At 45.2% G+C, this 25,316-nt stretch overlaps 2 protein-coding genes across 10 annotated transcripts in view; one reads left to right on the plus strand and one right to left on the minus strand.

The window, feature by feature from the left end:
* Nucleotides 1–25,136, plus strand: part of GDPD4 (glycerophosphodiester phosphodiesterase domain containing 4) — a 191,102-nt gene extending 165,966 nt beyond the window's left edge. For 2 of the 4 annotated variants that reach the window (XM_042957376.1, XM_042957379.1), the window contains one exon: nt 4,740–5,406. In XM_042957376.1, coding sequence (XP_042813310.1) covers nt 4,740–4,787 — 48 coding nt within the window. In that variant the 3' untranslated portion in view covers nt 4,788–5,406. Of the gene's footprint in view, nt 1–4,739; nt 5,407–21,654; nt 22,032–25,003 lie in introns of those variants that run through there. The other 2 variants (XR_006208000.1, XR_006207999.1) reach the window with 2 other exon arrangements.
* MYO7A (myosin VIIA) overlaps nt 15,904–25,316 on the minus strand; it is an 84,348-nt gene continuing 74,935 nt past the window's right edge. For all 6 annotated transcript variants that reach the window (XM_042957373.1, XM_042957371.1, XM_042957372.1 and 3 more), the window contains 9 exons: nt 24,768–24,873; nt 23,630–23,743; nt 22,517–22,604; nt 22,250–22,356; nt 19,827–20,012; nt 19,276–19,392; nt 18,106–18,189; nt 17,124–17,243; nt 15,904–16,523 (listed from right to left, as the gene is read on the minus strand). In XM_042957373.1, coding sequence (XP_042813307.1) covers nt 16,434–16,523; nt 17,124–17,243; nt 18,106–18,189; nt 19,276–19,392; nt 19,827–20,012; nt 22,250–22,356; nt 22,517–22,604; nt 23,630–23,743; nt 24,768–24,873 — 1,012 coding nt within the window. In that variant the 3' untranslated portion in view covers nt 15,904–16,433. The remainder of the gene's footprint in view (nt 16,524–17,123; nt 17,244–18,105; nt 18,190–19,275; nt 19,393–19,826; nt 20,013–22,249; nt 22,357–22,516; nt 22,605–23,629; nt 23,744–24,767; nt 24,874–25,316) is intronic.

Consider the following 25,316-nt stretch of genomic DNA (forward strand, 5'->3'; position numbering starts at 1 on the left):
GCTTTTCTAGCTCCTTCAAGTGTAAGGTTAGGTTGTGTATTTGGGACCTTTCTTGCTTCTTGAGACAGGCCTGAAATGCAATGTACTTTCCTCTTAGGACTGCCTTTGCTGCATCCCAAAGGGTTTGGTCTGTCATGTTTACATTTTCATTTGCTTCCATGTATCTTTTAATTTCTTCTTTAATTTCTCGGTTAACCCATTTATTCTTAAGTGGGATGTGTTCTTTAACCTCCATGTATCTGGGTGCTTTCCAAATTTTTTCTTGTGGTTGATTTCAAGTTTCATAGCATTGTGATCTGAAAATACACATGGTATGATCTCAATCTTTCTGTACCTTTTGAGGGCTGTTTTGTGACCCAAAATATGATCTATTCTGGAGAATATTCCATGTGCACCCGAGAAGAATGTGTATTCTGCTGCTTTAGGATGGAATGTTCTGAATATATCTGTTAAGTCCATCTGATCCAGTGTGTCATCAGAGCCATTGTTTCCTTGTTGATTTTCTGCTTAGATGATCTGTCCACTGTTGTAGGTGGAGTATTAAAGTCTCCTACACTAGTGGTATTATTATCAATAAGTTTGCTTACGTTTATGCTTAACTGATGTATGTATTTGGGTGCTTCAAGCTGGGGACATAAATGTTTGCAATTGTTAGGTCTTCTTGATGGATAGACCCCTTCAATTATAATATAATGCCTTTCTTCATCTCTTGTTCAGTCTTTGTTTTGAAACCTAGTTTGTCTGATATAAGTACGACCTCTCTGGCTTTCTTTCCACGTCCATTAGGATGATAGATAGTTCTCCATCCCCTCACTTTTAATCTGCAGGTGTCCTTAAGTCTAAAATGAGTCTCTTGTAGGGGTGCCTGGGTGGCTCAGTCGGTTAAGCGGCCGACTTCGGCTCGGGTCATGATCTCGCAGTCTGTGAGTTCAAGCCCCGCGTCAGGCTCTGTGCTGACAGCTCAGAGCCTGGAGCCTGTTTCAGATTCTGTGTCTCCCTCTCTCTGACCCTCCCCCATTCATGCTCTGTCTCCCTCTGTCTCAAAAATAAATAAACGTTAAAAAAAAATTTAAAAAAAATGAGTCCCTTGTAGGTAGTGTGTGTATATATATACCTATATATATATGTATATATATACACACACATACATACATACACACACACATATATACATATATATGCTGATATATATGCAGATATAGATATAGATATATAGATATATATCTTGCTTTTTGTCCATTCTGATACCCTATGTCTTTTGATTGGAGCATCGAGTCCATTTACATTCAGAGTGATTATTGAAAGGTATGAATTTAGTGCCATTGTGTTATCTGAAGACTTTGTGTTTCTGGTGATGTTCTCTGGTCCTTTGTAGTCTTTGCTGCTTTCCACTCAGAGAGTTCCCCTTACAGTTTCTTGCAGGGCTGGTTTAGTGGTCAGACTCCTTTAGTTTTTCTTTGTCTTGGAAAGTCATTATCTCTCCTATCCTGAATGACTGCCATGCTGAACAAAGGATTCTTGGCTCTGTATTGTTCCTATTCAGCACACTGAATATTTCTTGCCACTTCCTTCTGACCTGCCAGGTGTCAGTGGACAGGTCTGCTACTAACCTTATGTGTCTACCCTTGTAGGTTAAGGACCTGTTGTTCCTAGCTACTTTCAGAATTCCCTCTTTATCTCTGTATTTTGCAATTACAAACCTTTTTTATTTATTTATCTTTGTGTGTCATAGTGTTGACCTGTTTCTGTTGATTTTGAATGTAGTTCTCTGTGCCTCTTGGACTTAGATGTCTGTGTCCTTCCCCAGATTAGGGAAGTTCTCAGCTATACTTTGTTCAAATAAACCTTCTGCTCCTTTTTCTCACTCTTCTTCTTCTGGGACTCTTATGGTATGGATATTGTTTCATTTCATGGAATCACTTAGTTCTCTAATTCTCCTCTCGTGATCTAGTAATTTCCTTTCCCTCTTTTTTTAGCTTCATTATTTTCCATAATTTTATCTTCTATTTCACCTATTCTCTCCTGTGCATCTTCCACCCTAGCTGTCACTGTATCTAGTTTATTTTGTATCTCAGTTATGGCATTTTTTGATTTGTCCTGACTAGTTCTTAGGTCTCTGATCTCTGCAGCAAGGGTTTCTCTCATGTCTTCTATGCTCTTTTCAAGCTGCTATTAGTCTAAGGAGTGTTGTTCTAAAGTCTTGTTCAGATATGTTTATACCTGTTTTGAGCAATTCTCTGTGATTTCTTCTTGACCTTTCTTTTGAGGAGAATTCCTCTGTCTTGTTATTTTGGCTTATTTTCTGTCTTTTGCGTGTTTTAAAAGCTTGTTATGTGTTCTGCACCTAAGAATACTTCTATATGAAAAAGGTGTCATACACTGTCCACTGCCTGGCACTCCAGGAAGTGTTTTTGGTGTATGTTATGTGCACTCTGCTGTTGTGGTTTGGCTGCTCTATCCCATTGGTCAGTCCTCTGCAGAGCTCCTCCTTGCTTGTAGCGGGGGAGTGTTTGCACCTTCAACCATATGTGCTTTGAATTGTTTGTCGAAATAACCTTGGGGGGAAAAAAGGAAAAGGGAGGGGTAAACTTGATCCTATAAAAAGAGAAAAATGGAAGGGGAGAAAAGAAATCCAAACAAAGAATCACAAAAGTATAAGCCTAAATTCAGAGAAAGAAACAGGAAATTAAAGATGAAAGAGAGAAGGTGGAAAAAGAATAGAGTAAAAATGTCTGATAAAAAATTAATATATATACATATAATAACATTTGACCAAAAACACGCCAGAAACTATGAGCCTGATTCCAAAAGAAAAAAAAAAAAAAGAAGAAGGTAAAAAGAAATAGAAAAGCAAAGAAAAAAAAAACACAACAGTTGTCTGCTGATGCCTGGGACTGGTGGCTGTGCTGGTCTGGACGAGAGGCCAGCTGCATTGGATCAGTCTTGGCTCCCAGTAAATAAGCAGTTGCCAGGTACCGAGGGGTGGGGTTTGGTGTAAGTGGGTCCCGCCTCCACTGGGGGCCACTGTGCTGCTCTCTGAAGTCCTACAGTGTTGGTGTTGGGGAGAAAAATGGTAACACTCCACTGTCTCCTCCCCAGACCAGATATCTCAACCCACGCTGTTCAGGCAGCTCTCATAGAATAGTAAGGGTGCTCAGTTTTCCCTGCTCTACAGTTCTCCCACATCTTCTACCCTGGGCTGGGATCAAAACCTAAAATCTTAAAGGACCCAGCTTGGTGCAGCTCCTTTCCCCCCATTCTGGAGTAGAGCCACCCTGCCCTGCTGATAAAAAGGCCTTTGGCTGTACCTGCAGGGTCTTTTGTCCTTGGGGAGGCAATAAGCCCTCTTCCCAAAGTATTCTGGGAAGGGGACTATTCTCTCCCAGGACACCCCTGAGATTGTCACACCACAGTATATACTCCTGGGCCAGCTCCCTCCTCCCCAGGAGCGTGCTTCACAGTTCTGGAGAAAGTCACACACTTCTGAAACCTCCGAGTTTCAGCTCCTGAGGCTGTTTTCAAAAGAGAAACTGGAACTCTCTGTATTTCTTGTTCCCCAGTCTGTGGTCCAGAGAGGTTTTCCTCTTGTGCTGAGTAACAGCATTTTCACAGCTCCCCTCTCTCTCTCTCTCTCTCTCTCTCTCTCTCTCTCTCTCTCTCCCTCCCTCCCTCCCTCCCTCCCTCCTCTCTTTTGTGTCTCCACAGAAGGGGATACCTCTCCTCTGTGCCTATGCCATTTTATCTCCCCCAATTCACATCTGCACACCTCATTCCTGCCAATCTGCCTCCCTCTAACTGTGGAGATCCTTCTGGCCCTCCGCAGATTGATTGCCTGGGTGCTCCAAGTAATCTGACCTCAAAAGAGCTGTGTTTGGGGGATGAGGAAAGTCACAGTCTCCCTACTTCTCTACCATCTTAACTCCCTTCCACCAAACCTAGTTTTATGTAATAAGTAAATTGATCTTTCTACTTGGCTTAAAAATGGAGCCCTAGTGACAGTTTAAAATGACTCAGTGTTGATCATTCTGGAGATTTTCCTTGGCCTCAATATACCTTTCCAATCTCTAGATTCACATCCTCTTTAATATCCACTGGGTGTCTAAGAGAAATCTCAAATGCATCATTCCCCAAACAGTTGAACTCCTGATCTTCCACCCTCAAAACCTGCTTTACTGCATCTTTCCAGAGAATGGCAATTATATTTGTTTCCTTAGGCCAAATTCTTGAAGTCATCCCTAAATCCTTTCTCTTGCACACGCCACATCCAATCCATTGGCAAATTTTGTTGATTATACTTTCAAAGTATATTCAGATTCAGTTATTTCTCACCATCTCCACTGCTACCAGCCTGGACCGAGCCTATCATCATCTTGCACTTGGGTCGTTGGAGTAGTTTTCTTTTTTTTAATTTATTTTGAGAGAGACAGAATGAGCAGGGAAGGGGCAGAGAGAGAGGGGGGCAGAGAATCTGAAGCAGGCTCTGCACTAACAGCAGAGAGCCCCTATGTGGGACTTGAACTCACAAACTGCGAGATCATGACCTGAGCCAAAGTCAGACTCTCAACGGACTGAGCCACCCAGGCACCCCAATGGAGTAATCTTAATTGGTCTCTATACTTCTACTCTTGTCCATCTTTCCCCATCTCTATCCCCTTAGTTTGTTTCCAGCATAGCAGGTAGAGTGATCCAGTTAAAACCTAAGATAACGTCACTTCTCATTCCTTGCTCTTATTTTTCAGTGGCTCCCTATTTCACTTGGAATAAAAGCCAGTCCTAAGAATGGCTGAGGATGTCCTATATCACTCTGCTGAAGACACATTGATCTCATTTCTCCTCAAACATCTAAGGTACTCTTGCCTCAGGGCCTTTGTACATGCTATCCATTGCCTGGAATCACTTGCCTCAGGCACCCAAAAGGGCTCACTCTCTTAGCCACTTCAGGTTTGGGCTCATATAACACTTAGAAAGGTCTACCCTGAAAAATCTTATTTAAAATTGCCGACTCACTCTTACCCTTACTCTGATCAATCACTTTCCCATAGCATTTTTCACCTCCTGACATGCTGTTACTTATTTAATAGTCTCTTCCTCCTTCAGTGACAATGTAAGCTCCATGATGGAAGGGATTTTTTGGTTGTTCATTCACTGATGCATCTTCAACACCTAAAACAAAGCCCAGTGTATAGACAAAACTCAATAAATATTTTGAATGAAATACTAGAAAGTTTTTTAAAGCAGCTTTATTGTGGAATATTTAACATATAATAAACTACAGATATTTAAAATGTAATATTTAATAAGCTTTTAGTAATAAATCATTACCACAACCAAGAAAATGAACGAATACATCACCAATAAAAGTTTTCTCGCTGCCTCTTGCCCTTCTCTGAATACCACAACCCCAGGGACCACTGACCTGCTTTCTGTCACTATAGTTGCATTTTAAGAATTGTATATAAACTGAATCAGTAATGCATAGTTTTTGACTAGCTTCTTTCACTCAGCATAATTATTATGAGATTCTCCCATGCTGTTATATCAGTAGTTTATTCCTTTTTATTGCTGAATGGTATTCCATTGTATGGATACACCACAATTTGTCTAGCCATCCGTTGTTAGACATCTGGGTTTCTGGTTTGGGGCTCTTATAAGTATTTACAAACGCTATCAAATATTTGTGTGCATTGTACATATCTTTGTGAGGACGTAACACTTTCGTTTCTCTTGAGTAAATGTCTAGAAGTACGATAGCTAGGGCAATGTTGAGTGTATGTTTAACTTTTTTTTTTAATTTATTTTGAGAGAGTGAGCACAAGTGGTGTAGGGGCAGAGAGAAGGGGGGGGCAGAGGATACCAAGCAGCCTTCTCCACTGACAGCAGAGAGCCTCATGCGGGGCTTGAACTCATGACCATGAGATCATGACTTAAACTGAAGTCAGACACTTAACCAACCGAGCCAGCCAGGCACCCCTGTATGTTTAACTTCTTAAGAAATTGCAAAATTGATTTGCAGAGCAGTTGTACCATTTTATATTCCCACCAGCAGTGTATGAGAGTTCTGCTTCCAACATCTCTACCAACATTTGGTTTGGTCACTCTTTTTCATCTTAACCATTCTAGTACATGTGGAGTGGAATCTCACTGTGATTTACAGTTGCGTTTCTGTAATGTTTAATAATGTTGAGCATCTTTTCCTGTGCTTACTTGCCATCTGCATCTCTTTTTGGGGAAGTGTCTGTTCAAATCTTTTGTCCTTTTTATAGTGAGTTTATTATTAGTTTTGTGACATACTTATATATTTATACATCCTTTATCAGATATATGTGTTACGCATAATTTCTTCTAGGTTATGCCTAGTCTTTTCATCCTAATGGTACCAGTCTTCAGAAGGCAGAGGTTTTTAGTTTAGAGTAAATGTACTTATTACATTTTTTCTTTTTCTTTTCTTTTAGTTTATTTATTTATTGAGAGAGAGAGAGAGAGAGTAAGCAGGGTAGGGACAGAGAGAGAGGGGAGAGAGAGAATCCCAAGCAGGCTCCATACTCTCAGTATAGAGCCCCATGTGGGGCTCGAACTCATGAACCTTGAGATCATGACCTGAGCCAAAACCAATAGTCAGACATTTAACTGAGCCACCCAGGTGCCCCTCAGATTTTTTCTTATATAAATCATGGGGTTAAAAAAAATTTTTTTTATATTTATTTTTGAGAGAGAGAGAGAAGGAGAGTGCAAGCAGGGGAGAGGCAGAGAGTGGGACGGGGGGGGGGGAAGGGGGAGACACAGAATCCAAAGCAGGCTCCAAGCTCTGAGCTGTCAGCACAGAGCCCAAGGCGGGGCTCGGAACCCATCAACCATGAGATCATGACCTGAGCCAAAGTCATGCGCTGAACCCACTGAGCCACCCAGGAGCCCCTATAAATCATGGTTTTGATGTCATTTCTAAGATCTTTGCTTACCTAAGGTAGCAGATTTTCTCCTAAGTTTTTTCCCCCACGAAGTTTTATAGTTTTGGGTTTTATATTTAGGTCCATAATCCATTTGAATTAAGTTTTGTATATAGTACAAGGTATAGACTTAAGTTTTGGGGGTTTTTGGCATAGTTATTCCAGCACCATGTGTTTAAAAGACTATTATTTCTTCACTGAATTGCCTTTGCACCTTTATAAGAAATCAATTCTCTTCGTATGTGTGGGTCTATTTCTGAACTCTTGATTCTGTTCCATGTATCTGCTTGACTCTCTTTATGACAAAATCATATTTCCTTGATTACTATAGCTTCATAGTAAGTCTTGAAATCAGGTAGTGTTAATTCTTCTTTGTCCCTTGGGTTAGAAGTATGTTAGGTTTCCAAATGGTATTTTCCAGATATCTTTATGTTACTGATTTCTAACTTAATTCTATATGGTCAGAGAACATACTTTATGTGACTTAAATCGTTTAAAATTTATTGGTGCTATTTTTGTGACCCAGAATATGGTCTGTCTTGGTAAATGTCCATGTGCACTTGAAAAGAATGTGCACTTTGCTATCATTGGGTGGAATGTTCTGTAAATGTCAATGGGATCTAGTTGGTTAGTAGTGTTTTTTATTTTGTTTTGCTTTTTAAGTATATTTGACCCCCAATGTTACATTAGTTTCAGGTGTACAATATAGTGATTCAACTTCTCTATACGTTGTTACGCTCACCACAAATGTAGCTACCATCTGTCACCATACAAGGCTATTATAATAAAATTGACTATATTCCTTATGTTGTACCTTTCATCTCTGTGACTTATCCACTCCGTATCTGGAACCTGTGCCTCCCACTTTCCTTCACCCACCTTGCCAGAGGGGAGAGGTTAGGTGTGAGGGGGGATGGGCACTCATCAGTTTGTTATAATTATGGGTGTTTTTCTGCTTTTTTCATTTGTGTTTTAGAGTCTACATATTAAATGAAATCATATGGTATTTGTCTTTGACCTATTTCACTTAGCATGTAATACCCTTTAGTTCCATCCATTGTTGCAAATGTCAATTTCTCATTCTGTTTTATGGCTGAATATTCCCCTGTATATATATACTACTACTGCTTAGCCATTCATCTATTGGTGAACACTTATGTTGTTTCCATGTCATGGCTATTGTAAATAGAGCTGCAATAAACGTAGGAGTGTATAGATCTTTTTGAATTAGTGTTTTAGTTTTGTTTGGTTAAATACCCAATAGTAGAATTAATGGATCGTGTAATATTTCTATTTTTAATTTTTTGAGTAACTTCTGTATTGTTTTCCACAAGAGCTGAACCAGTTTACAAACTGACCAACAGTGCATGAGGGTTCCTTGTTCTCTGTCTCCTCACCAAGATTTGTTACTCTCTTTTTGATTCTAGCCATTCTGATAGGTATAAAGTGATGTCTCATTGTGGTTTTTAAGTTACAGGCCTTTCACCTCCTTGGTTAAGTTTATCTCTAGGTTTGTTTTTTTTTTTTGGTGTGAAATTGTAAATGGAATTGTTTTCTTAATTTATTTCATTATTAATGTATAGAAACACAGTGAATTTCTGCATATTAATTTTGTGTCCTGCAACTTTACTGAATTCATATATCACTTCTAATAGTTTTTTGATGGAGTCTTCAGAGTTTTCTATGTGTAGTATCATGTCATTTGCAGATAGTTTTTACTTCGTATCAGTTTGGATACCTTTCATTTCTTGTCTCAGTGCTGTGGGTAGGACTCCAGTACTATGTTGAATAAAGGTGACAACAATGGGCATTATTGTCTTGTTCCTGATCTTAGAGGAAAAGCTCTCTGTTTTTCACCATTGACCATGATGTTAACTCTAGGCTTGTCATATATAGCCTTTATTATGTTAAGCTATGATCCCTCTAAACCCACTTTGTTGAGAGTCTTTATCATGAACACGTTTAGTTTTGTGAAATGCTTTTTTGTCTTGACTGAGATGAGCATATGATTTTTATTCTTCATTTTGTTATTGTGATGTATTACATTGATTTGTGGATATTGAGCCATCTTTGCATCCCTGGAATAAATCCCATTGATTGTGGTGAATGATCCTGTTAATGTATTGTTGAGTGTAGTTTGCTAATACTTTGTAGAGGATTTTTGCATCTATGTTCATCAGGGATATTGGTCTATTGATATTGGATATTGATTTTTGTAGTGTCTTTGTCTGGTTTTGGTGTCAGGATAATGCTGGCCTCAAAGAATGAATCTGGAATCTTTCTTCCCTTTCCTATTTTTTTTTTTTTGAATAGTTTGAGGAGAATAGTTATTAACTCTTTAAATGTTTGGTGGAATTCACTGGTGAGTCCATCTGGTCCTAGACTTTTGTTTGTTGGGAGTTTTTTGATTACTGATTCCATTTTGTTACTAGTCAGATTTTTTCTTTTTGATTTGGTTTTGGAAGATTGTATGTTTCTAGGAATTTATCCATTTCTTCTATGTTGACCAGTATCTTGGCATGTAATTTTTCATAGTAGTAGTCTCTTATAATCCTTTGTATTTCTGTGGTGTCATTTGTTGCTTCCCTTCTTTCATTTCTGATTTTGTTTCGGTTCTCTCTTTCTTGATGAGGCTGGCTAAAGGTTTATCAATTTTGCTTATCTTTTCAAAAATCCAGTTCTGGTTTCATTGATTTTTTAAAAGACTTTTAACTATTGTTTATTGACTTCATAATTCAGCTTTTTAAAATTCAAGTATAATTAACATACAGCATTATATTAGTTTCAGATATACAATATCATTGATCTTTTCTATTGGTTTTTAGTCTTTATTTCATTAATTTATACTCTATTATTTCCTTCCTTCTAACTTTGGGCTTTGTTCTTGTTTTTATAGTTCCTTTAAGGTTAGACTGTTTGAGAGTTTTCTTGTTTATTGAGATAAGCCTGTATCATTGTAAATTTCCCTTAGAACTGCTTTTGCTGGGTCCCAAAGATTTTGGACCACTGTGTTTTTAGTTTCATTTGTCTCCGTGTATTTTTTAAAATTTCCTCTTTGACTTCTTCACTGATCCATTCATTGTTTAGTGGCATATTGTTTAGCCTCCATGTATTTGTGTTTCTTCCATTTTTTTCTTATAGTTGATTTTAATTATCTACTGTGTACAGAAAATATGCATATGATTTCAGTATTTTTAAATTTATCAAGACTTATTTTGTGGCCTAACACATGATCTGTCCTGGTGAATGTTCCATGTGCACTTGAAAAGAATGTGCATTCTGGTTTGGGATGGAATGTTCTGTATTTATAAAGTCCATCTGGTCTAATGTGTTGTTCAGTGCCTCAATTTCCTTGTTAGTTTTCTGTCTGGATTGTCTATCCATTTATGTAAGTAGGGTGTTAAAGTTCTCTATTATTATTCCCTACTGTCAATGTCTCCTTTTATAAATGTTAAAATTTCCTCTATGTATATAGGTGCTCCAGTGTTGGGTGCACTGATATTTACAATTGTTATATCCTCTTGCTGGACTGATCCCTGTATCATTGTGCAATGACCTTTTTTGTGTCTTGTAAGTATTGCTACCCTGGCTTTTTTCCCCTGATATTTGCATGGAATATATTTTTCCATCCCTTCACTTTCAGTCTGTGTGTCTTTAGGTCTGAAGTGAGTCTCTTGTAGGCAACATATACATGGGTCTTGATTTTTTTTTATCCATTCCATCACCCTACGCATTTGATTAGAGCATTTACACTATGTACATTTAATCATTGATAGTTGCGTACTTATTGCCATTTTGTTAACTGTTTTATGGGTGCTTTTTGTAGCTCTTCTATGTTCCTTTTTTCTCCCATACTCTTTCTTGTGACTGATGACTTTAGTGTATCTATTACAGGTTTTGGGTTTGTGGTTACCATGAAGTTCATATATAACATTCTAAGTATATAGCAGTCTGTATTAAGTTGATAGTCACTTAAGTTTGAACACTTTCTAAAGGAGTTTGATTTTTAGTTCCACACTCCACGTTTTATGTATATGTTGTCTCTTTCTGTGAGTCCCCTTAACTGATATTTTAGATATAATTGCTCTATTACCATACTGTTTGCTTTTATTCATGAAATATTTTTTCCTTTCACAGGTTTCTTATAATTATGGACTTTTCTACTTAAAAAAGTACCTTTAACATTTCTTCTAAGGCCAGTGTAGTGGTGATGACTTCTTTAGCTTTTGTTTTTCTGGGAAACTCTTTCTCTGTCCTTCAATTCTGAATGATAATCTTGCCAGGTAGAATATTCTCAGGTTGTATGTTTTTTCCTTTCAGCACTTTGAGTAGATCATGCCACTTCCTTCTGGCCTGCAAAGTTTCTGAAAACTCAGCTGATGGCCTTAGAGAGTTTCCCTTGTACATTACTAGTCACTTCTCTCTTGCTGCTTTTTAAATTCTTCCTTTAATCTTTGACACTCAAATTACCATGTGTCATGGTGTGGATCTCATTGGGTTCATCTTGTTTTGAACTATTTGTGCTTCTTAAACCAGGATGTCTGTTTCCTTCCCTGGGTTGTGGAAGTTTTTAGCTATTTCTTCAAACAAGTTTTCTGGCTGGCTCTCTTCTCCTTCTGGAACCCTTATAATGCAAATATTTGTTTGATGTTGCCCAAGAGACCTTAACCTATCCTCATTTCTTAAAATTCTTTTTTCCTTTTGCTGTTCAACTCAGGTGCCCTCCATTACCCTGTCTTCCAGATTACTGCTCTGTTTTTCTACAACCTCTAGTGTATTTTTCATTTAGGTTATTGTGTTCTTAAACTCTGGTCTTTTATGTTTTCTATCTCATTGATGTTCTAAGTTCATCTATTCTCTCCAGGCTGTTGAACACCTTTATAACCATTACTTTGAACTCTTTATCAGGTAGATTGGGTATTTCATGTAGTTCTTTTTATGAGGTTTTGTCTTGTTCTTTCATTTGCAGCATATTCCTCTGTCTCCTCATTTTGCTTGACTTTCTGTGTTTATTTCTATGAATTAGGCAGAACACCTACTTCTCCTAAACTTAAAGGAATGGTCTTGTGAATGGTCATCCCTTGTGTAGACTGTATGTGCCTAGTGACTTTGGCTGGCTAGAGCTGTAGCTGGATATGGGTTGGGAGTCCCAGGGCACTCTGGATGACCAAAGCAGAAGTGGATGTGGGCCGGGGTTGTGTCAGGACTCACCATGCAGTTGGTGCCCTGACAGGACTGAAGCTGAAGTAGATGCAAGTCACTGTGTTCCAGGATGCTCAATGCAGGGGGTACCTTGGTGGGGCAGCTAGAGCTGAGGCAGGCATCAGCCAGGAGGTCCCACAGGGCTCTGTGCCAGGAGTACTTCAGCAAGTTGTCTGGAGCCAAAGTGGTGTGGAGCTAGTGTGTTCCAGGGTTCTTTCCACCTATGTCACCTTGGCAAGATGGCTGTAGCTGAGGGGACACTGACCAGGACTGTCCGGGTATGCACTACACTGGTGGGAGTGGGGGTGGGGGGTGCTACTTTACAGGCCGGGATGGCTTAGGCTGGTGTGGGGTAGGGACCTGGGGCTGACTGAGGCAGTAGGCCAGCTAGGATGCCCAGACCCTGCTTCCATCCACACCTTGATAAAGGTGGAGGAGGAACATAAACCATGGCGTTTTCCAGGTCCTGTGACCTGGAGAGGGTTCCAGCACCCCCCCCCCCCCCCAAACTGTTCGGCAGGGTTCTAGGACTGGTTCCTTTATATCTAGTTGCCCTTTGAAACCAAGGCTTTTTTCTGTGCCTCAGGGCAGACAAGTCTGCTCACAGCCCCTCCGTACTACACCACCTGCCCAGCCACTACAGTTCAGTCTCTGCGTGGTTTCTTTGTGGTGAAGAAGCTGTTCAGTCAGCCCTCAGGTCATCTTCAGGAGGAATTGCTCTATAAATAGGTGTCTGTGGAGGAGGTGAGTTCACTTGGACCAGAACCAGTTTTTCAGGTGTTCTACATCTTACTGATTTTCTGCCCAGTTCTTTTGAGTGGGGCATCAAAATCTTCAAATATAATTATAGATTTAGTTCTTTTTGCAGTCTTGTCTTTGCTTCATGTGTTTTGAAACACTTAAAAGGTGCCTGAACATGTCTTCTTGATGAAATGATCTCTTTAATCATTAGGAAATGAACTTCTTTATCCCTGGTAATATTCTTTGCTCTGAAGCAAAGACATTGTGTGATATTAATAGCAACTTCATCTTTCTTTTCAGTAGTGTTAACAAGGTATTTATTTTTCCAGGCTTTAATTTCAATCTATTTGTATCTAATTTCTTGTAGACAGTGTATAGTTGGGTCTGGGCTTCACTTTTTGGATCGCCACATTCTTGATTTGGTCCCCATAATTCCTCACTACGTTGTTAATATGTTTTTCTTTGTATTGTATCCATTTTAAAAAAATTTCCTGGAGTAGGAGAGTAGGTCTGAATTCTCTATTACCAGTTTTCCCATCAGTCAAAAAATTATATCAAGCACCTAGTATGTGACATTTTTCTGGGCACCAGGAATATAGTGACAAGCAAGTTAAAGGTTCCTGGCCTCAAGAAGCTCGCATTCCAGTAGGGAAACATGTTCCTTTCTCTCTATAACTGACTTGAAAGCAATTATTATAAAATATATAATCTTTAAGCAAGTTTTAGTTGCTACTTTTTGAGAGCTTCCTTTGGAGCTTCCATACCCTCACATAATGGACCTTATTTGCCTCAAGCAGAATTGGCAGGCCATATATGTTTGCCGAAAATCTTGGGGGAGGAAATTTAGAAGAATGAGCCTGAGGGAGTAGGGGTGGTTCTAACGTTTAAGAGAGGACTAGGAGTTCACCACATAGCAAACACAGATTGGGAAAGTGACACTAAGGGAATCTGTGTGTATGTCTTTTCTACCCCCTACAACATATTCAGGAACCAGTCCCTGACATAGAAAATGAGTCATGGAAAAGCCCTGGACAGCAGCCACCTTCCAGCCAGCCTGAATCCCCCCAATTCTCAGATATCCAAGTTCCCTCTGTGTCACAGAAGCCCCCAAACAGGAGGCCCTCAAACCACAGTACCCTCCCAAGAAGGATGTGAAGCCACCAGTGACTGCCCAAGGGGAAGGTCAAACCACCACTGTCCCCCAAGGAGATCTATCAATATCCCCTGAGGGAAATGTCATCCTACCAGTGTCCCCTAAGAGCATCAAACCACCGACATTCTTCCCTGGGGGGGGGGGGTCATCAGACAGATCCCCTCCATTGAATCATATTGACCCCCTGCCCTAGAAACCTTGGGACCCACAGTACCCACTAAAGAGGTCCCCATCCTGAAAATCCCAAGAGATCCCCATTGTTAAATCCTCCTCCCAGGAAGTCTTTCATACAGTGCATTCCTTCTCTAGCATGTTCTCCTCCTCCTATAGGATGTCCTTGGAGAAAATTTTGTCATACGTTGCCTTTTCCTTCTTCTTCCTCTCTGTGCCTAAGGGTGGTGATGGTGGGAAGTGGTCAAGAAAGGAGTGCAGAAGGGCCATTGAGGCTCTCAGGGGAACCACTCTGGTCTAGTGCTTTCCATAAAGAATGCATCTCTAGGGGATGGGCAAGGGAAAAACTGTTGTTGTGGTCTTGAAGCTGGAGTTACAGGGTTTCTTATCCTAACCCTTCATAGTACTCCCTGCTAAAGGAATGGCTTTGTGCACATCAGCATGAGAATAAAGGCAACCTCTCAGGAACCCAGAAGGTTAATGGCATATTCTTTGGACCCCTCTGTGATCACTCAGGCTGACAGACTAGGGGATGAGTGCAAAAGTGATGCCATCCTGAGTCAGAGAATGAGAAGTGGTATAGGCAAGGGCGTGAATCGGGGGAAAGATCTCATCCCACACACACACTGTGATCTAGTGTGCAATGGGATGATGGGCATAATTCTGTGCCTATCCATCGACCCTAGGCCTTGAAGGGGAACTAGGGCATAGAACAAGCATCTGGAGCCCTTGGTGTCTCAGAGCCAAATGTTAAAAGCAGTGAACTGAGTTTGGTGTGGCCTTCACTTATTCGCCCACCTTCTCTGGGCCTCTGTATCCCCACTGATATGACTGTGTAGAGGCACACCACCACAGCACCTTCCTTCTGGCTCAGATTTACCTGAGGCTGCCTATGGAGCTGTGTAAACACTGGTGGGGCAAAGCTGTCTCAGAAAGCCACATGATCATCCCAGAAATCAGGGCTATCTGGTTTGGGGCCTCCATTTTCACAACCAGCTCCTCCCACACAAGTAGCTGGGGAGAACAGGAATAGAACTCCCTCTGGAGTGTTTGGCATCTGGATGCAGATGACCCAAGACACTTGTGTGTGTGTGAGGACAATAAGGATTTGGCCCTACTGAAGTATTAGGGGGGGCCTTAGGGGCTCATCGTAAACATACCCTCCTCTAGGGCAGTCTCCACTGTCACTTCTCTAGGCACTCTTCCCCGTCATGGCCCAGGAGGATGCCTCACACCCAAATCCTACCTCTCTGTCTAAAACCCCCATTCCCATGCCTCACCAGATCACAGCTGAATTTGGTTGTTTCATCCTGGTCACAAAGTAACGTTTTATAGGCACTCTGAGGACACAAGGATTTAACCTTAGGCAGCACAATTCTTGGATTTCTTGATGAACCAAGGAGATGTTTCTGACAGGATGCGAGGGTCACTCTGGCTCCACTGGTCCTAGTTAAGGCCCAGAAGCTGGCCCCTGCACACTTAGGCCCCTACCTCCCAGGCTGATGTCCTAACATTTACCCCTAACCCACCGTGGTCCCAGCCAGCCCCTTTAAGCCCCTTTCAAGCACATCTTGGGCTCAGGCACCCCAAACCCAGACCAGCTTAGCCCTACACACACAGACTGAGGAGATAGTCCTACAGGCCACACCCCACTCTCTCCTCTTCCCCGAGCAAAGACACCAGAGGGCCAAATGATTAAACACATACTTTATACCCTGAGGTGATCAGGGGAGACTAACACAGGGCTCAGCACTCACACTGCAATATAGAAAAGTAGTCTGTCTCCCTCATCCCAGCTGAGAATTCTGGACTTACAGGAATTAAGCCAGTCCCTTGGATTTCAGAATATTCTTGGTTGGTTTGGTTTGGTTGGTCCCAGTATGGAGAACTAGGTTGTCCTCTTGATTCCCTGTTACAGTGGTTGCATGGAAAGTCAAAGGAGGTCGCACGGTAGGACTGGTCTAAGAAAGGCACCCAAGGAGCATAGGGTTTTACAACTGGGAAGGCCACCGCAAGCCAGAGCTAGAACCACCCCTCGGGAGTGGATAGAAGGGAGCTCTTCATCCCAGCAAGGCTGCCCCACTGGAAGAGGATCAGAGGCTAAGTTGGTGTAATAATCAGTGGTGGCCAGCTAGCCCAGCCTCCCTGCCCAGATGGCAGAAGTCCTCTCCCGCCTGCAGAGGTAGCTGATGGGCCTGAAACAGGACCACCTCCCCCACTGTTCACTTGCCACTCCTGGAGCCCCGCTGTTTGCTCATGGCTGTGAGCATTTGGCTAATATAGGAAGTCAGGAGGTCATCCATCTTGTAGCCCTGGAAACAGCACAAGAAGATAAACAGAGCAAATAGTGGGACAGGGCCAGCCCATTCAGACCCAGAACACTCCCAGGAAACTGCAAAGGGCAGAGCCCTGAACTAAGGAGAATCCTGTACTGCTCTGGACTCCATCTCCCCAGCCTCACAGCTGAAGGGTTGGACTCAACCAGCCACATGTCTAAGGTTCAAAGTTATTATGACCCTACATGAAGGCCCTAGCTTGTATGCCCCTTACATCCTGGTGATTCTAAAGGCTTTACCAGTTGAGCCACGCCTTAGAAATTCAGCTCAGTCCAAGAGGCCTCATTGCTAATGGCTCCACTATTGAACTCTGGGGACTGAGTCTTTAGCCCCTGACACTGCAGTCATTCAAACAATAGTTAATAAATGAGGGGTCTGTTCTCAGCCCCAGATTAAGTGCCCTTCCCAGACCTAAGCTGAGCCTCAAACTGACTTGACCTTGGCCCAATCTGACCTTTGATCCCAATCTCAGGCCAAGCCATGCACTCCTCACGTTTGTTCTGGGGACAAAGAGGATGGTTGGAGCTTTAGGCAAAGTAGGGGAGCCCTACCAGGCCTAAATAAAAGAGGTCTTACCAGTGATGTCTCACAGAGCAATTTGCTCCCGCGCACCAGGTTCCCAATGGTGATGTGGAAGTAGGTGTTGCCACTGCTCCAGTTGGAGATCTTGGTGAAGGGATGAGTGGTCAAGATGTCCTGGGAAAGCAGAGAAAATTTGAACCTGCGCAGTCTGGACCCTCTGGCCTCACTTTCCTCAGCACCAGCCCACACCCACCAGAAAGGCCTTGGGCCCTCAGACAAGCAAAGAAGCAAGAAGACAGAATCCAGCTCTGCTGTGGAGATACTAGGGGTATCCCTCCGTGTCCACGAGGCTATGGGGTATGTGGGGCTGGAACTGGAAATTTGGGAGGCCTGAAGCAATGGAAACAGGGGTCCTGGATGGGATGGTCCTACTAGGAGGAAATCAAGAAGATGCCAGGAAGCCTCAGGGAGCACCATGTGTGTGGGTAGAAAATAATCACACAGAAGTATGTGAGAAGAATGACCCAAGAGAGAGAGGAGGAAAACCAGGAAAGTGGGGCACATGAACACAAGAGGAAGGTGGTGGCCATTGGCACCCTTCGCCAGTGGTCCAGTTGTACTCCTCCTGGGTATGTGGTAGGACTGTGCTTCCTGGTTCCCTTGGTGAGGACTACTCTGGCCCATAAATACGAGAATATTTAACCCCGGTGCAGTCTGCTATCCTGACCAATGTGTGGAGAGCATTCTGGAAGGAACGAATGGTTGTAAGGTCCAATGATGCCAAAAGGCCAAGTGCTAAAAAGTTCATTGGATTTAGTAGCAAGGTGTTGGCTAGTAACTCTAGGAGAGCAATTTTGACGGAGCAGGTAGGAAAATAGACGAAGCAAACACAGACCACTTCTCAAGATCATCTGCCTTCTTGGCCACATTAAGTGAGGATGGTGGCCAGCAGGGGCTTTGGGGGGTTGGGTCTGGGGGCTCTTGTGAGAGGTGCAGACAGAGAAGCACACCCCCGCTCTTCCCTGTCACTGCTTACCTTGGTTCTGGGATCGATGAGGCTGACCCCATACTTATTGATGGCAATTAAGAGGATCTCAGGGAAGTTTGGCTCCGTAGTTTGCTGGCAAAGAAAGCCGGAAACCATCAGAGAGCTGGGGGAGCCCAGAGCAGGAAAAGCTGTGTGCTAGGAGTAAGTTGCCCTCCCCTGCTCCTGCTCGATGCCAGAGGTGCAGCAGGGCCAGTGGCTCTGCCACAACCTCACAGTTTCCACCTCTGCTGGGACCTCAGTGCGACCCAGATCCCTTCACGGGTCCCCAAGTGACCCCATCTCCCACCCTCTCTGGCAGCAGTTTCATTTCTTCTCTCCTGCTTCTCTAGGAGTCTGGGCCATCTCTTCTCTCAGCCCACATGTCTGCCCTCTTTAAAAACCCTCTTTGAACTCTAACTCCTGCCTCCAGCTTACCTCTCTGCCTCCCTCTCTTCCTTGTACAGCCAGACTTCTCAAAAGGCCTCCCGTCCGAGGTATGTAACAAGGCCATCCCCTCCTCTCCAGCCTGACCTACCCCCAGTTCTCACGCGAGCCTGTTTACCATTCTCCTGCCTCCGGTCGTGCCCCTCAGGCCCACCCTCGCCCCCCGGTCAGAGTGGACTTCTGGCCCCATCATCCCTATGCAGAACCTTCCAGGGCTGGCCACCACCTTCAGGAGGAAACCCAACCCCCTCGCCGGCTTGCCAGCCTGCCTCACCACAATCTGCTCATTCTCATACCCTGCGCCCATCCATACTCAGCCACTTGCACTTCCCGTACACCACTGGCTCTTTGCTCATGCTAGGCCCTCTGCCAGGAACACTCTCCCCAGGGTCTTCCTGGAAGTTCAGGGGTGGCCTCCTCCAGGAAGCCTCCTCAGCCTTCTCAGTCACCTTGATAAGGGCTCCCCTTTGTCACAGCACAGATCGTTCTCCATTACTGTGGCTGGTTTACACATCTGCCTCCCCTGCCAGGCTGAGCTGCTGGTTGTCCCTCATGTCCCAGGGCTGAGATACCGAGGTGGTACAAAGCTGAGGGTGCTTCCGTCCTTTCCTTGCCAGGGCAGGTGGCAGAGGCCATCGCTGTTTCCCACAGTCCTGGAGAGGCGTTTCTGTGCCTTCTCATCCCCACTCCTTAGTCCCTTCCTCCCTTCCTCCTGAGAAGCCACCCATAACGTACCTTCACCTCGAAGAAGGCTGAACCAAAGGTGGGCCACTTGAAGATGAGCTTTAGAAAGGCTAGCTTGGCCTCCTCCTTGGACTTCCCTGCATGCTTGTTGAAGTAGGCAACGATGGACTGTAGGGAGAGGGGGGATCAGAGGCCTCTCCCCTTCTGCTCCTACCTCACCTGCACTGTTAGCGGTCATGGGCCCTGGAGGGTCAGGCATAGGATGGGGGCCCTGGAGGCCATGAGGGGCCTCCGTCATCCCAGTTAATGGAATCCTCATTTTCCTTCTCTCCCCTCCCCTCCCCTAAGCAAGCAGACCAAAGAGTATCAAGTGAAATCAGGTCACCATGACAACTAGAATAGGGCAAATTACTACCAAGCAGCTAGGTGAGTCCTTTGCCTGGAGAACTGGATACTAAAGCGAAAGGAAGGGAAAATGAGAGGGTGACCTTATCACACACAGGGACAACAAGAGATACTTCCCTGGGCTGCTGGCCAGCACCTGCCGCCTGACCCGTGGGGTGCCCAGATACCCCTAGTCCTGCCGCCGCCTTTATACTCACCCGCTTCCAGTCATCCGGGGAAACCTGCCGGATGAGGTCCTGGGGCACCAGCTCCCGTAGCAGCTTGGGGATACTGGGGAAGTAGGACTTGTCCTCTTCGAATTTGACCCTGTAGATCAGTGCCCCCAGCTGCAGCACCTCCTCCCGTGTGCACTTGTGATAGCCTCGGAGATACTTGGGCAACTCCTGCCAGAGACAGAGCAGGTCTCAGGCGAGGTCTACTGCCTCACCCCACATTGGGCATACCTTTTCCTCCAGCCTCAGCTGACACTGTGCCCCAAGAGGAGATAGTACGGGGAAATAGCAACCATGCCTGCACAGATCCAGCACTTTACAGTTGCAAAGCAGAGCCATGTATGAATATTATTATTTCATTTTCCCTCATAACGGTCCAGTGGGGTGAGCAGCCACATTTCAAAGACGAAGAAACTCAGAGTGACCATCTGGTGAACCTGAGACTGTTCCACACCCCTAACCTTCTGAGCCTGTCCTTCCTTGGGAAAATCCTCTCTGGCTGGCCTCCTCCCATTCAGTTCCTTTGAGACCTGCTAGTTTCATCAGCAGCACCAGCCTCTTCCCCACTTTGAACTTCCAGTAATTGAGGATGAGGAGTGGACCAAAAGCAAAGATGAAGCTTCCAAATGGCCAACACTGCCCACAGCCTTACAACTATCTTACCCACTTGTTGAAATGTAGAAAAACTGAGGCTGGCCTGAGGACACACTGCAGATTAGAAACCTGAGTCAATTATTTTCCATCCACTTTTTCATCTACTCGCCCACCTATCTATCCATCCACACCCATCCATCTGTCCACCCATATGGTTCTCCCTACCCATATCCATTTCTCATTTGTCCATCTGTCCACCCACAAGTTCATTCACCATCCATCCTTCTACCCATTCATTCACTGAGTCACCGCCTATTTACCCATCCATCAAGCCAACAAATATGCATTGATCATCTGCTATGAGTCAGGCCCTTTAAGCAACATCTACTTCCCTGCTCTCAAGGAACTTGTAGTCAAGGCAAGAACACACATCCATCACCCCAAATTGATGTATAATTACAATCTTTGAAGGAATTGTTCTCTGCGCTATGACAGCATATAACTAGTTGACCTGATCTAGTTTTAGGAACAGGGAAGATTTCCCTTATGATGATTGAAATAACATCTAAAAGCTTAGAAGGTGAAGGAAAGAACCTAGGGAAAAGCTTCCCAAGAGAGAAAATGTTACAAAGGCCCCCAGGCATACCTGAGAATTTGAAAAGATGTAGCTGGAGTGAAGTGAACAAAGGAGTGCTGGATACAAGACAAGGCAGCAGAAGTAGCTAGTGGCCCCATGCAGGGCCAGAGTCGGGATTTGGCGTTCTACTTTGAGGGAAGCCACTGAGAGGATCCCGAAAGCATGATGACCCCCATAGGAAGAATGGATTCAAAGGGGACAAAAATGGACAGGGAAGCTCGGGGGAAAGGTTACCAGCTTCATTCAGATGAAAGATGATGGGCTGACCTGAGTTGGTACCGGTGGTAATGGAGACATGTGGATGGATTTTGGAGAGTTGGGGAGGTGAAGTCATCAGGTGAATGATTTGGGACATGGGAAATGAGGGAGAGGGAGGTGTCAAGGCTGACTTGGGTTTCTGCCTTGGGGGAAATGGTAGCTGATGTTCATGTTGCCATTCACTAAAAGGGCACCATGGGCGAGGGGCAGATCTCACGGGTGAATGAGCCCTGGCAACTCCCAGGCCAGGGTTCTCTCTACCACGGCAGCCACCATCCCTGCCTCCCGCAACCTTCCCAGCATCCTGGTCTGTCTCCCCTACAGAATGACAAACAGGACTGGCCCAGAAGAGATCACCGAGTCTGCAGTTGTGAAGACATGGATTCAAACCCAGATTCTATCCACCCTGTAGTCCTAATTATATCACTTGATCTCTCTGAGTCTCAGTTTCTCCCTCTATAAAATGGGAACAACATTCCTACTTGTTGGGGTTTGCTGGGAGGGCAGAATGAGCGAAAAGCATCAGACAACAACTAGAGGTTCAACATGGGGGCCTCCCTCCTGGCTTCCCGCAGGCACATGCTTGTGCTAGAAAGTGTTTACACATTCACACAGATGCCCTAGATACACCCAGATACACCCAGGTGTAGCCGTAGAATCTCTGATTCAGAGGACAGCCCCTCACCAAGGGAAGGGCCTGAACGGGTGGGGATTAAAGTTTCCGAAGAAAGTACAAGGCTCTGAGGAAAGAGAAGGGTCTGCCTTTGAGCTACTCCCCAGGATCCCAGCAGGAATCTCTTAGAGGCCTTACTATTTGAGGCCCTCCTCCTGGCAAGGGCGGCAGGGTTCTGCTTTCCTGAAATACAGCAAGGCCAGCAGCACATGGAGGCAGCACAGCAGAGAGGAGCAGGCAGCTCACCTGGTAATAGTGGAAGATGGAATCGGCCATCGGGTCCTTCCCGGGCACCGTGGTGGTCCACAGCTTCTTCATGAAGAACACCTGGTAGGTGAGCGAGGGCACGATTCCTGTGGCAGAGGGCAATCGGTCACCCAGAGCGTCCCAGCACAGAGGATCACCTGTGCCCAGCACCAGCCCAGGAGGAGGCCCTAGCTCGGGTCCCACCCAGGTGGACCTCGCGGTGTGGCTCTGGGCCTCAGATGATCTCAGGGCCCAGCCTCACATTACCATCCTTGACAGGCCGTGCTTTCTTTATCCAGTCTGTCAGGTGTCGAACAAAGTCGAAGAAGAAGTCATTCTCGGGGACGCTGATGACCTAGGGACATGGCCGTTCCAATCCATTCATTTTAGTTCCACCAATACTGATTTTTCTGACTTACCCACCAAATGCCTTCCTTTTGGCCCTTTGTTGCAGCCCAAAGAGGTGTCCCACTGTGCCCTGACTATGCCTGTTGAGTCTCCAGAACAAAGCCTACTTCCCACCCAGAGTGACAGTCATTCCAGTCATTCAGCAAAGACTAAGCCCTGGTGAGAAGGCCAAGAATGAGGCCCAGTCCCTGCCTTGGACAATCTCCGGTATCTGTGACCTGCTCTTCCCACAGGCTCCAAGCTCCTCTGGGTCGAGGACCTTACTGAGATCACCTGTGGGTCCCCAATGTCTGGCACAGGGACAGTTGTGAAATGAGGAGGCAGACGTGGATGCACAAGGAACTGAGTGAGCACCTGATCTACCTGACATGGTCAAGGAAGCCTCCCACAGGAAGAGGCTTTAAAGCTGGGCCCTTGACCTTCATGAACACAGAAGTGAGGAAGAGCAAGGTGGAATGGTGGCAGGGGCCTGTGCTTTGCAGTCAGACCTACTGGGATCTGAGTCCTTGCTGTGTGGCTTTGAATAAGTTACTTAAATTTTCTGAGTCCATGTTTTGTGATCTATTAGGTGGGGATAATCAACCCCCTTCAGGGGTTATTTCAGGGCTAATTGGCCTTGGCAAGGCAGCTGAGGGACCGGTCAAGTCAAATCTGGAAAGTACTTGTGTGTTGTGGCAGGGCGATGAGCCTTGTGTGGTCCAGAATATAAAGTGCCACATGGCTCCCAAGAGGTTTGAGGTCATGCTCTGCAATGCCTCAGAGGAGAGACATTTAGGGGAAGCCGTTACAAGTACGGGGACCGTTGCAGGGATATAAGAAGGAGAGGGACACAATCAGATGCCACATGCAAGCACACCTCTCTCTTCCCCTCTTCCCCCTCCCTACTGCCCCATGAGCTCCTACAGTCCCAGCAAATGTTCCAACAGACAGACCAACAGCAATCCAATAGGAAGCCAATGACCCATCACCCACCTTGTCTGCGATTTTGACAAAGAGGCTGAATCCTTCTGAGGACTTGAGGAGCAGCCGGGCTGCGATGTTCTGGCAGAAGTCTTTAGCCTTAGTGCTGGACTCCACCTCAAAGGCCTGGGAAGTGAGGGGCAGGCGGCTGCGGCTGGGGCTTCCTGTGCCCCTCTATCTGTGCCTGCAACTAGACTCCCACACATGCAGGGCACCCTCCATCTGAGGTGTTTCCCCATGGGTCTAGAGCTGGGCACAGCATTTAAGAAAAGGAAAAAGCAGCTCCTGTCTGGATCTTCCCAGATTGTGTCCTCCCCAATCCAAGCACACTCAGCCTCTGCTTCCAGGGTTGTGGGCCTGGCTGTACAAGCATGGGTGACACGAGGCCAAGGGAGCAAAGATAGGTGGGGTGTTTGGGAGGAGAGAGGCTGGAGGAAGAAGAAAGCAAATTCCAGAAGGGGGAGGGAAAAAGAGGGGAAGCAGCCCGGGGTAGGGGTAGGTGCGGGGTGGGGGAGGGACTGCTTCATATAACCTTCCACTGGAGGGACAGGAAAGGATTTGTTAGTTTCTTGTCCTTGTCACTGAAATCCTATCATGACATTTCTGAGTCTCTAGTCTCTAGACAAGTTCTAAAACTGCTTTTCAAACTAAAAGTTTTGGTGCTGGATTCATTTATCTGAATGAGATGCTGAGATGGGGCAAAGAGTGGAGGTCAGGAGGCAGCCTGACCTAATGGGCATGATGGGGAGGCTAACAGGACCATTGGACCAGGAGACCCACAATCAGGCCAAGTGAGGAGGAAGGAAGGGGCCTGCAGGAAAGGGCTCGGGGACAATAGGAGAGGCCTGGGCAGGCAGGCCTGTGACCAGGAACAGAGCTGACATCAGGGAGGTGGCACCAGCATAGAGCTCAGCTCAGAGAGAGAGCACTTTTCTCTGAGGCAGAGCCACCTCAGAGAGGGAAGAATGATCTTCTCAAGGAAGCTCTTGAAGACAACAGAAGGTCAGATCGGGAACCCGAGGAGTCTGTAGCCTCTCTACTGAGCCCTGACCACTGGAGCAAATGTGGGGATGGCAGGGGAGAGGCATCAGGGCTGTTCCCTGTGTCCTCAGGGAATCTGGTCCTTCACCAAGAAGCCAGCAGCCCTCACCTCATCGGTGTCATCAGGAAAGTAGACCTTGTGGAAAATCTGGGTGGTTTTGTGCTGGATGGCCTCCACCTCCACCAGGTGTGGGGGGTACTTCCGGGACCCATTTCTGAAAGCCAGGAGAGGGGTGGAGGGGCAGTCAGGAGCCAGTGGGTTCATGGGGCCATGGGGAGCAGGGAACAGAGGGAACTTTGGAGACAGACCCCAGTTCTAATCCCTTGCCCGCCACTGCCTGCCAGGTGACAGTCACTTAATCTCCACGAGCCTCCAACCCCTCAACTGTAGAATGAGAGAACAGCGTCGACCAAATAGGGCTGTGGAGGGGACCACGGGACGTGAAGGATGCACATGGGCTGTGCAGAGTATGGAGTATGGCCCAGACGTCCCCAACACACTGGAAGGTATGCGCCAGCCCTTCTGAGCAGCCAGACACGATTGCGTCCAGAATGGGCACCACGCTGCAGGCTTTGTCCGACTAGCAGCTGTGGTACCCCAGGGACAGGTCCCACGTGTTGTGTGGCCGTGCCCTCATCCGCCAGGGACACCCACAAG

Source organism: Panthera tigris, chromosome D1 (genome assembly GCF_018350195.1).
Source record: "Panthera tigris isolate Pti1 chromosome D1, P.tigris_Pti1_mat1.1, whole genome shotgun sequence".
Taxonomy (NCBI): Eukaryota; Metazoa; Chordata; class Mammalia; order Carnivora; family Felidae; genus Panthera; species Panthera tigris.